Source organism: Vigna umbellata, chromosome 1 (assembly GCF_029865625.1).
Source record: "Vigna umbellata cultivar VRB3 chromosome 1, Vumbellata_1.0, whole genome shotgun sequence".
NCBI classification, from domain to species: Eukaryota; Viridiplantae; Streptophyta; class Magnoliopsida; order Fabales; family Fabaceae; genus Vigna; species Vigna umbellata.
Genome location: NC_142165.1, coordinates 71,806,240 through 71,818,442, shown reverse-complemented (window position 1 = coordinate 71,818,442; position 12,203 = coordinate 71,806,240). Strand labels below are relative to the sequence as shown.

At 37.9% G+C, this 12,203-nt stretch overlaps 1 protein-coding gene across 1 annotated transcript; it reads left to right on the top strand.

The window, feature by feature from the left end:
* The first annotated feature begins 337 nt into the window (after window positions 1-337).
* Window positions 338-5,393, top strand: LOC124821326 (putative alpha,alpha-trehalose-phosphate synthase [UDP-forming] 10). The gene is made up of 4 exons (XM_047293196.2): window positions 338-498; window positions 2,192-4,217; window positions 4,333-4,606; window positions 4,695-5,393. The coding sequence occupies exons 2-4, from the start codon at window positions 2,230-2,232 to the stop codon at window positions 5,007-5,009; spliced, it is 2,577 nt and encodes an 858-aa protein (XP_047149152.2). The 5' UTR covers window positions 338-498; window positions 2,192-2,229; the 3' UTR covers window positions 5,010-5,393.
* Window positions 5,394-12,203: the final 6,810 nt, after the last annotated feature.

The following is a 12,203-nucleotide window of genomic DNA, read 5'->3' as shown; positions in this document are numbered from 1 at the left end:
ACATGGTCTGTAAAAAAGGATAAATTAAAATACTCACAAAAGGCAACAATAAAATAAAATAATTTAATTTTTAAAAAATATGGATAGTGCAAGTGAGTGAGTTAACAGGAGAAAAGGGTATAATGGTGAAAGGAGAGAAAGTGAAAATAAATAAAAATGGGGAAAAGTGAACCGTGGTTAAAAAAGGGAACTGCAGTGAAGGTTGTTGTTAATGGACACATGAGTCTCTATCCACCTATATTTATATTCTATCCAACTTGTCACGCAGACACAAATTAATTAAATAAATAAATAAACTATAATCCAGTGCCTTGTTCTACCGCAACAACTCGGAGATATAAATAAAAAAGAGAAAAAAAAAAATCTAGCAGTTGTCCCTCGCGTTTGTTCTTCCTTCTCCAACACCAAAACGAAACTTCTCTCTCCAGAGAGTACTTTTGGATTTCTCTCTCATCACTCTGCCGGAATCTCTTCTTCTCTCTGTAGCAAGCCGGAAAGGTGAGAGTCGGAGCTTGCGACTGGTGTGACTATTGGACATTACTCTGATCCGTTTTTTTTTTGAATTAAATTTCTTGTTCCTGGTTTTCTGAAGTGCTTGCAGTTTTGGTTTGATGGGGAGCCCAACGAGGCCAATAGTTCACCTTTTGAATGCTGATCTGCCTGTTTTTTTTTGTTTGTTTGAGTTTGGTGTTTCAAAGGGAATTGTAAAACGCTATATTTGAAAATGTGACACTAGCTTGAATTTGATTATGGGTTTTTCATTATCTTGTTGGGATTTAAAGTTTTGAGTCCAAATGGGTTCTGGATGCAATTTATTCTCTTCTGTAACAAGTTTTTTTAATTAAAAATTATGTTTTGGATTTTTTTTTTTTTTTTGTATTTCATCCTCTTTCTTTTGTGCTTTGTTTGCTGTTATTTATTTATTTGAATTTTTGGTGTTGGAAATGAAATTTTTTTCTGAAGAGATAAATCCAAACCAATTGATTTTTTTTTAAATAGATTTTGTTTGACACTTCTGCTAAACGAGGATTCCAAGAACTTCTTCAAGAGGAAACTGATAGGATATAGTCCACCAATATACTCTGGTTGAAGTTTTGAGACCATTCGGTATTATTTTGTTGGGGGGTTTATCATATTTGATCATTTGAAATCAAGGGATTGCTTTTCAGTGTTTCACAAATATTGTGAACTTGGAGAATGGTACATGAAGTTGGATTTAGACTAGTTTTTTGTAGTTTGAACTGTGAATCAATACCATAAAGATTAGTTAGCGCACGAGTTTAGCATTATCTGTAATCTGTGTCGAATATAATCTGTTTGTATTTGGGTGTGTACCTATAGATAAGACAAAATGACATTATCATTTTTACAGGGAATCCATCTGCTTTTTCTGATATGGCGCCTCATGATTTGAGATGTACAGTTAAATCAAAAGAGATTTTTCTCAAACTGAATTGAAATTCTTTTGGTATATCTGGAAACTTTTTAGATGTGCAATGTATTATGTTTCTTCTGTGGCGTTAGTATTAAATGCGCAATCTCTGCTCTCTCCTTCTGCATGTTTGGTACTGTGTTTGTCTTGTACCAAGATGGGAGAATAGCATAGTGAGGATGTGTATCTTCTGGAATAATTATATCATCTTGTGTGTTATAAGGGATTCATTTCAGTTTTAACTTTTGGCCTTATTTTGCCTGATTCACAAGTATGATTACTTTTTGCTGTTTTTTTTTAAACTATTTTTGAAGCCTGGGGAAAAATAAATGCTATCAAGAGTTTGCTGATGTTGAGTACAGTAAATTTGTTTTGACAACAATGATGAACATCTCAGTTCACATTAGCTTAGCTGCTTTGTCCAGATAAATCCACGTGTCATAGAGTTAGCATTACTATCTGACTTGTAACATCCTCGGGTTCTTGTTCAGCAGTTCACTATTTAGACCACCTTGATGAATAAAACTTTCATTAAAAGTTATTAATGATGTAATTTGTGCTGGCAACTACGTTATAACCAAGCTAGCAAATGTTCCTGAAAGGAATTAGATAGAGATTCTCATACGATGTCAGTGTTGTTGACACCATATGAATGCCGTCTTTTTCATTTTAATTTACTTGGAGGCCATTGTTATATTATTTGTAGGATAGTTATTTGGAATCTTGCTTGATATTCATATTTATTATCGTTTATGGCAGAACTGATAGAAAGAATTGTAGAAAGGTCTTGTCCATTCATGGCTTCAAGATCATATGCTAATCTGTTAGACTTGGCTAATGGGGACTTGCTTGATATACCTCACACTCCAAGAGCTCTTCCAAGGGTTATGACCGTTCCTGGAATTATTTCTGATCTGGATGGTTATGGTTGTAATGATGGTGATTCAGATGTTAGCTCTTCTGGGTGTAGGGAGCGGAAAATCATTGTGGCAAACATGTTGCCATTGCAGGCTAAAAGAGATATAGAAACTGCTAAATGGTTCTTCAGTTGGGATGAGGATTCAATTTTATTACAACTAAAAGATGGTTTTTCTTCTGATACTGAAGTAATCTACGTGGGTTCTCTCAAGGTCGAAATAGATCTCTGTGAGCAGGATGCAGTTGCTCAGAGATTACTGGATGAATTTAATTGTGTACCTACTTTCCTTCCTCATGATCTCCAGAAGAAGTTCTACCTTGGCTTCTGTAAGCAGCAACTTTGGCCTCTCTTTCATTATATGTTACCCATATGCCCAGATCATGGTGATCGCTTTGACAGAATACTTTGGCAGGCCTATGTTTCTGCAAACAAAATATTTGCAGACAAGGTCATGGAAGTAATTAATCCCGATGATGATTTTGTTTGGGTTCATGACTATCACTTAATGGTTTTGCCTACTTTCTTGAGGAAGCGATATAATCGGGTTAAACTTGGATTCTTTTTGCATAGTCCTTTCCCTTCTTCTGAAATATACCGAACTTTACCAGTACGGGATGAAATTTTGAGGGGTTTGTTGAACTCTGATTTAATTGGCTTTCATACATTTGATTATGCTCGCCACTTTCTTTCTTGCTGCAGTAGAATGCTAGGTCTGGACTATGAATCTAAGCGAGGACATATAGGGCTTGATTACTTTGGCCGCACTATTTTTATTAAAATTTTGCCTGTAGGCATTCACATGGGTAGACTTGAATCTGTATTAAATCTTTCTTCTACATCTGCTAAACTGAAAGAGGTTCAGGAAGAGTTTAAGGGTAAGAAAGTAATTCTTGGTGTTGATGACATGGATATATTTAAGGGCATTAGTCTGAAACTTCTAGCCGTTGAACATCTGCTGCAGCAGAATTCAGATTTGCAGGGCAAAGTTGTCCTAGTTCAAATTGTAAATCCTGCAAGGGGCTTAGGGAAGGATGTTCAAGAAGCAAAGAATGAAACATATTTAATTGCCAGGAGGATCAATGAGACATATAGCAAAAATAATTATCAGCCAGTCATTCTCATTGACCGACCTGTTCCTCGCTTTGAGAAGAGTGCGTATTATGCTGTAGCAGAATGTTGCATTGTCAATGCTGTAAGGGATGGTATGAACTTAGTTCCATACAAATATATAGTCTGTAGACAGGGAACGGCTCGACTGGATGAATCTTTGGGTAGAAAAAATGATTCTCCTCGGACAAGCATGCTTGTTGTGTCTGAGTTCATTGGTTGTTCACCTTCTCTTAGTGGAGCAATAAGGGTCAATCCCTGGGACATAGATGCCGTGGCAGATGCTATGTATGCTGCCCTTACTATGAGTGATTCAGAGAAGCAGTTGCGCCATGAGAAGCACTATAGGTATGTCAGTTCTCATGATGTGGCATATTGGGCACATAGCTTTATGCAGGATCTGGAGAGAGCCTGCAAAGATCATTACACCAAAAGATGCTGGGGATTTGGTTTGGGCTTGGGGTTCAGAGTTGTTTCTCTCTCTCATGGTTTTAGGAAGTTGACGATTGACCATGTTGTTTCAGCATACAAGAGAACCACTAGAAGGGCCATCTTTCTTGATTATGATGGTACTGTTGTATCACAATCTTCCATAAGTAAAGTCCCCAGCCCTGAAGTCCTCTCCGTCTTAAATGCTCTCTGTAATGATCCCAAGAATATCGTGTTCATTGTTAGTGGGAGGGGAAGGGATTCACTGAGTGACTGGCTTACTTCATGCCAAATGCTGGGACTTGCTGCAGAACATGGGTACTTTTTACGGTATGTCATTTTAATGTTTGGAAGATCGGGCAACTTTATATCTCGCTATCTGCCACCCTGTACTTTCCCTCAAAAAAGCTTAAAGTGTTTTTCCCGTTTCTTTTTATGGATGCAGGTGGAACAAAGATTCAGAATGGGAATCAAGTCACTTGTCTGCAGACATGGATTGGAAGAAGATAGTGGAACCTGTCATGCAGTTGTATACAGAAGCAACTGATGGTTCTAATATTGAAATTAAGGAAAGTGCTTTGGTGTGGCATCACCAAGATGCAGACCCTGATTTTGGTTCTTGCCAAGCCAAAGAGTTGTTGAATCACTTGGAAAGTGTGCTTGCTAATGAACCAGCAGTTGTTACGAGAGGCCAGCATATTGTTGAAGTTAAGCCACAGGTATTTTTCAAACCCTTTCTCTATATTCCTTAATCTTGAAACTCAGGCTGGAGTGGACAAAATAAAAAAAATTCTTTGCTCTCTGCAGGGAATAAGCAAGGGCTGGGTAGCTGAAGAGGTTCTTCAGACCATGATTAACGGCGGTAATCCACCAGATTTTGTACTGTGCATAGGAGATGATAGGTCTGATGAGGACATGTTTGAGACCATTTTGAGGACGGTATCACTGCCATCAGCTCCAGAGATCTTTGCCTGCACTGTAGGTAGGAAGCCTAGCAAGGCCAAGTATTTTCTTGATGATACTAGTGATGTAGTAAAGTTGCTTCAAGGCCTTGCTGCTTCATCCAATCCAAAACCCAGGCATCTTGCTCACTTTCAGGTCTCCTTTGAGAGCACAATTTGAGTTACAGACAAGTTAAGACAGCATTTTTGGTTCATTGTGCTACTCTTGCGAGGATTGTGAATCAATGAAATTTTTGGTTATTAATCTTAACCTGACAGACAAATGGTGCGACCGTGTTGTCCGGATCTAATTCTTTCTAGGGCTCCTGAACCGGTATGCGTGGCACGTGGAAGGCTTTTGTTTAATACTGCAATTCATGGATATGCTTGGCAATTCTTCTCTTGTACATGGTAACATCGACAGTTATATTTTCTGGTGCCATCGAGAGATTTAGTCGTGCTTAAGAATGTTAGATCTTATGGCTGTCATCACTGGACAATGGGGCACCGAAACTTGTATAGTTACGATACTTTTGTTGCAATACATAATACTTTTCTTGTTTGAGATCTCTTTAACTTGTGGGTAATCCATTTTGCCCGAAAAGTGAATGCAATAACTGATACCATCACTATCTTAACAAACTATTTTGATATACTTTAACGACAAAAGTTTCATTTTTACTAATTTTCAAGTAATAATACTGTTTAATGTTAGAGTGGCAGCGTATCAGAGAAGAGAGGAAGATGTTTGGACCGAGAGAGTTAGACAAAGAAACAGAGATACAAAGATTTAGAGAAAACGATTGATTTTCTTATTGAAGTCAGCAGTATATATGTACGAAATGTAAACTGTCTAATGACAGTTAATTCAGTTGTGATTCTAGATTTACATTCCTAACACTCCCTCTTAAATCTAAATCTCTAAGAGACCTAATTCCAACTGATCTTCTAAGCTTTTCAAATCTATTCTGTCGTAGAGCTTTTGTGAATATATCAGCTTCCTGTTCATCCGTGTTGCAGTAGATCAGCTCCAGTTTTCCTTCGCTAACCCGTTCTCTGAGATAGTGAAATTTTGTTTCGATGTGCTTGCTCCGTCCATGTGATATTGGGTTTTTGGCTAGATTAATAGCAGATTTGTTGTCTATCCTTAAGCATGTTGGTCCGTGACGCTTGATCTTTAGCTCTTGCAATATGGCTTCTATCCAAGTGCATTGACATGCAGTCTCTGCTGCTGAGATGTATTCGGCTTCACACGATGAGAGTGCCACGACTGTCTGTTTCTTAGAACACCATGAGATGGGGGCTCCCATAAGCTTGAACAAATACCCATAAGTACTCTTCCTGTCTACAAGATCACCACTCCAGTCCGCGTCACACCATGCCTCCAAGATGTTGGTAGTGCTATCAGTTTTTCTGGGAAAGTAAATTCCGTAGTCTAAGGTACCTTTCAAGTATCGAAGGATGTGTTTTGCAGCTGTCATATGCGATTGTCTGGGATCATGCATGTATCGGCTGATAAGACCCACACCAAAGCTTATGTCTGGCCTGCTGTTGCAGATGTAGCGGAGTGTCCCGACTATTTGTCTATATAGCGTTGCATCAACTTTGCTTTCATCCAGCTGTAGTGAGAGCTTCATATTGGCAATAACAGGAACTGATGCGCTGTTGCAGTCTGTTAACTTGAACCTCTCCAGAGTTTCGAGAATATATTTCCTTTGATTCATATGTACTCCCTCTTTGGTTTGTATAAACTCCAATCCAAGGAAGTATCCCAAGAATCCAAGGTCTGTCATCTCCAGATCATTCTTCATCTTAACTTTGAATTTTTCAATCTCTTGCACTAAGCTCCCAGTGACCAGTAGGTCGTCCACGTACAGACATACCAACAAGGTACCTAGCTGATCACAGAACTTGACATATATTCCATATTCAACAATACATTTTTGAAATCCATACCTGGTGAGTAACGAGTCAATATGCTTGTTCCATGCTCGTGGTGCCTGACGAAGACCATAGAGAGCTTTGTTAAGTTTATAAACCTTCATTTCATTGTCCTTCTTGATGAAACCAGGCGGTTGACATACGTAGACTTCTTCTTCGAGAGCCCCATTGAGAAATGCTGATTTGACATCCATCTGGCTGATACTCCAATTATTTGAGTTGGCAATAGCTACCACGATCCTCACCGTTTCTAATCTTGCAACAGGGGCATACACGTTAGTGAAATCGATCCCAGGTTGTTGCAGAAATCCTTTAGCAACTAGTCTAGCTTTTAACTTTGCCACACTCCCATCGGGTTTGTACTTAGTTTTGAATATCCACTTCACCTCTATGGCTTTCTTGTAGGCAGGCAATTCCATCAACGTCCATGTTTTATTCTTCTCGATAGCTGAAATCTCCTCAATCATAGCATCCTTCCAGTTATCATCTTTGATAGCTTGCTCCCATGTTATGGTTTCAGTACCTGCAAGTAAAGCATAATGCAATATATCACCTGTGTCTGCAATGTCACTGTCTTGAAATAGCTCGTGATCTGCCAGTCTTGTCGATGGGAAACGCGTTCTTCTTGATCGCCTATTATTTGCATCCTCTGTATTAACTGTCGGTGTGTCTTGGTTATAGTTTCTCTCCTTAAACAATGTGGTAATCACAGTACTGGGTGGATCATCTGGGGTAGTCTCACATGTATTCCACTTGAATACAATAGATTCATCAACAATCACGTCCCTACTTATCACAATTCTTGACTTCACTGGATCATAGAGTCTATATGCTCCAGTTGGATGATAGCCAACAAAAACGAAAGTTTCGCTTCTATCGTCCAATTTCTTTCTCAATTCACTTGGGACATGCTTATAACAAACTGATCCAAAAACCTTCAGGTGTCGCACATCAGGTTTGTTTCCAGACCATGCTTCTTCCGGTGTGCTAGTTGGCAAAGCTTTGGTTGGGCTTCTATTCAGTAAGTATGCTGCAGTTGAAACTGCTTCTCCCCACAGATGATGCGGAAGACCCCTTCCTTTGATCATACATCTGACCATATCCAGAAGCATGCGATTCCTCCTCTCAGCCAATCCATTATGTTGAGGAGTGTAGGGGGCTGTGACTTCGTGTATAATCCCTTTTTCAGTGCAGAATTTCGACATTTCTCCTGAGTTGAATTCACCTCCTCCATCAGTACGGAGAATTTTAATCTGCTTGCCCGATTGCCTCTCGGCCATGGAGCAAAAATTAACAAAGTAAGTGTAAGTTTCACCTTTTCCTTTTAACAGATAAACCCAAATTTTCCTAGAAAGCTCATCCACAAAAAGTAGGAAGTATCTGTTACCTCCCAGAGACGGCACGTCGAATGGTCCACATACATCAGCATGCACCACTTCTAGCAGCTGTCTCGCTCTCTTGTAGACACGTTTCTTGAATGCTGATCTTGTTTGCTTTCCTATGGTGCAGCTTTCACAAACTTTCTTAGGTGCCTCAATCGTACAGATTCCACTCACAAGTTTCTTTTCTTTAAGTTGCATCAAGCTTCTAAAGTTTAGATGCCCGTAACGATAATGCCACAGCCAATTTCCTTCAACATTTGTTGCTTTCATGCATTGTATCTCCGCTGTATTCAGATTTACACGAAATGTGCGGTTGCTGGCAATAGGAGCTTTGAGTATCATTCGTTGCTTTTCGTCGAACACTTTGATGTGTCCTTGTTCCATTTTCATGGTGTATCCTTTCTCGTGTAGCTGACCAAGACTCAGGAGGTTGCTTCTCATGGTGGGTACGTAAAGAACATTATGCATGTATACTGGCCTTCCATCTTTGCGCGCAATCAAAACCTTTCCCGTGCCTTCAGCTTTAATGGTACTATTATCAGCGAATCGTATTATGCTTTTAACACTAGTATCAAGATCGATCAGCCAATTTCGATTTCCTGTCATGTGGTTGGAACACCCTGTATCCAAATACCACGATGATTCCTCATTTGCATGGCTCGTCTTCCCAGTAAGAGACACGTATTCTCTTTCTGCAGCATTCTTTGTGCAACTGTCTTCAACTTCGCTTGTCTCAAGTACTTGTTTTCTTTGAGTAATACGACTCTCATCATTATTTCTTCCTTGTGTTGTAACAGTCATTAGCACTACGTGATCAGAATCTGATTCTTGTTCATCTTTCACTAGGTTAGCTTCGTCATTCTTCTCTTTCTTGGCGTTTTCATTATGCCAGCATTCAGACGAATAATGGCCAAACTTACTACATGTGAAACATTGCACGTTTCTTTTGTCTATATTTCTTCTGCCACCTCTTCCTCTGTTTCTGCCACCTCTTCCTCTGAAGTTTCCTTCCTTTTGATCATAGTTGAGGTCATCTTTGTTTTGATCTAGGTTATTAGCGGACCTTCCTCCGTTTCGGCCTCCACGACCACCTCGCATTCTGCCTCTTCCTCTTCCAAATCCACGACCCTTTTGGATTTTGGCTTGTAATGCTTGGCTAATCTGCGTTGCATCTTGTTCTGTGGCTTTCCTTTCTAGCAATCTCTGCTCGTGAGCTTCAAGCGAGTTTTGCAACTCCTCGACTTTCATTTTCTCCAAATCTCTACTTTCTATAATCGCCACAACAATGTGGTCGTACTGGGGCGTTAACGTACGCAAGATCTTATGGACTATCTTCTTGTCCTTGACAACCTTGTCGCATGCACGCATTGCATTGACAATTACTTGGATCCTGCCGATGTACCCTTGAATGGTTTCTTGTTCCCCCATGTTCAAGAGCTCATACTGCCGCCGCAGTGACTGTAGCTTAATCTCCTTTATATTTCCAGCAGTTCCATACCCATCTTGTAAGATCTCCCACGTTTCTTTGGCCGTTGTCGCCTTTGACACCTTTTGGAATATCGCTGCCGAGATGCATTGATGCAAGATCATGCGTGCTTTGCAATCTAATTTTCTGTTCTCTTTATACACTTTCTTTTCTTCATCTGTAACATTCTTTGCAGGATCTTTAAACCCATCTTTGACAATTTCATCGATCTCATGGAAACCCAATATAGCATCCATCTTTACGCACCAATCTTCGAAATTCTTTCCGTCAAATATTGGTAGGTTACTTTGGATCATCCCTGCCATTCTCACTGTTAGAGTTTCTTTACTTGACTACACCTCCCAGATTCGAAACCTGAAAGCTCTGGTACCACTGTTAGAGTGGCAGCGTATCAGAGAAGAGAGGAAGATGTTTGGACCGAGAGAGTTAGACAAAGAAACAGAGATACAAAGATTTAGAGAAAACGATTGATTTTCTTATTGAAGTCAGCAGTATATATGTACGAAATGTAAACTGTCTAATGACAGTTAATTCAGTTGTGATTCTAGATTTACATTCCTAACATTTAAAGCAGTGTGTCCGATTTCTTGAACGGATATTTATGGGCAGGCAAGTTTTATCGTGAAGCAGTTCAATAAAGTGTTAATATGAATTCTTTCGAACATGTAAAGTTTATCTAAAGCTGAGACGAAAATCTATTGTTATTGAGTTTAACGTATTTCAGACATTCAATTTCGTAGTTCTCAACTTAGAAATATCTTTGGGTAATGGTAGGGTACAAAAGTTTGGTATACCTTAAGAATTTATACCATCACATAAAAGTAGATATCATGAGTGATAATTAAAGAAAAAAGTATACTTAAATATTTAGTCTTTATTTTCGTTTTCTTTATACAAAGTGGTCTTTTTTTTGTAATATTTTCTAATAATGCGTATATAATGTGTAGTGTTTTTTTTTTTCCTATTATCATCTTCATCTTTCAAGACTTCTTTCCGCTAGCTATCATCATATCCAACTTATCCATACCAACATACATCAAACTTTATAAAACACATTTAATCTTCATAAAACACACTCTACGCACACTCCATTTTCATCCGAACAAAACCCATCTCCACGCATTAATCTTTTTTTCAACACCAAACCACCCATCATCAACACAAAACACATAATAACTTTTTCTTTGCGGTATCTTCTTTTTCACAAAACTAACACACCCAACATTATTCTTAACTACAATCAATTTCATCTTCTTCCCCAATTAAGAACCGACCAACACATAATCACACACAATTAATTGGAGTTTCTTGGATTTGAAATGGAGGTATGTGATTGAGGTTTTTTGAATTTGAAACAGAGTATGTGATTGGGGGGTTCATTATTAGGGTTTCTTGAGTATGTAAATGGAGGTATAGGTATGTGATTGGGTTTCGTGATAGAGGTTTTTTGAATTTGAAATGGAATATGTGATTAGAGTTTTGTGATTAGGGTTTCTTGAATTTGAAATGATTTGTTGACTTTAGAATGGAGGAGATGATTTGTGATAGTGTTTTTATTATGGGATGAAGGTGTGTGAGGATGAGTGATTAATGATGGTTCTGTTCGGTGTGGGTTGGTTGTGTTGGTCATGGATGGTTTGGTTTTGTAAGAAGATGAAGGTGGTGATATAGTTGTGTATTGGGTCCTAGAGATGCCTCTTTGCTCTCGGGAGGGGGATATTCACCTACAAAAGACTCTCCAACACTCAAATTAGTAAGAGAGTTAAGATATTTGAATAATTATGTGTATTAGAGTTTATGACAGGGTGAGAGTATGTATTCTTGAGGAATATTAGTCCTATTTATAAAATCAATATGGATCCTGAACCTATATTCCTATTAGAATAATACTTACTTGGGAAGTATAATAATAGTATAATAAATAATAATTGAATGATAAATAATAACTAACATACGAACTATTAAAATTTAATTATAATGTGTAGATAAGGCCCAAATAAGTGTAGGTTTGAACTTCTCCATAATTAGAAGGCTTAAACGATTTTATTAGACTGCATTCTTTAACACGTCTATTGGGCCTAATAGGAAGAAGAACAAAATAAGTTAAATGACGTTATATTATATATAGTTTTTTTAAAAAAATGAATAAATGTGTACTATAAAAATCTTTTTAGTTAAAATTGGATTAATTATAAAGTCGTGAACACTATAAAAAAATTGTGATTTACTTACATATAGTTACATATGGCTTTGGATTCATAGGTAAATTAGTTGCTACATCTAGAAATATAGAAAATTGAGTTACGTATGAATTTTTTCATAGGTAATGCAAAAAAAAAATACCAATTTTTCGTATGTAAAATTTGTAAGTAATTTTGACATGTTAAAGCAAAATTTTTACAAAGGATATTATTTGTAGGTGATGATATATGATCAATAGGCAAGTAAAACAAAATTTATCTACTGATTTTACATACAGATTTAAAAATAACTAATTATTAAAAATTAAAACTAAAAATATGTTTAACCTTGCGATCACTAGTGTGGCGCTTCCTACCTCAAAAAT

Coding starts and splice junctions, on each gene's coding strand:
- LOC124821326 (XM_047293196.2), top strand. CDS start 2,230: ATGGCTTCAAGATCATATGCTAATCTGTTAGACTTGGCTAATGGGGAC. Junction 4,218..4,332: donor GAACATGGGTACTTTTTACG/GTATGTCATTTT, acceptor TTATGGATGCAG/GTGGAACAAAGATTCAGAAT. Junction 4,607..4,694: donor TTGTTGAAGTTAAGCCACAG/GTATTTTTCAAA, acceptor TGCTCTCTGCAG/GGAATAAGCAAGGGCTGGGT.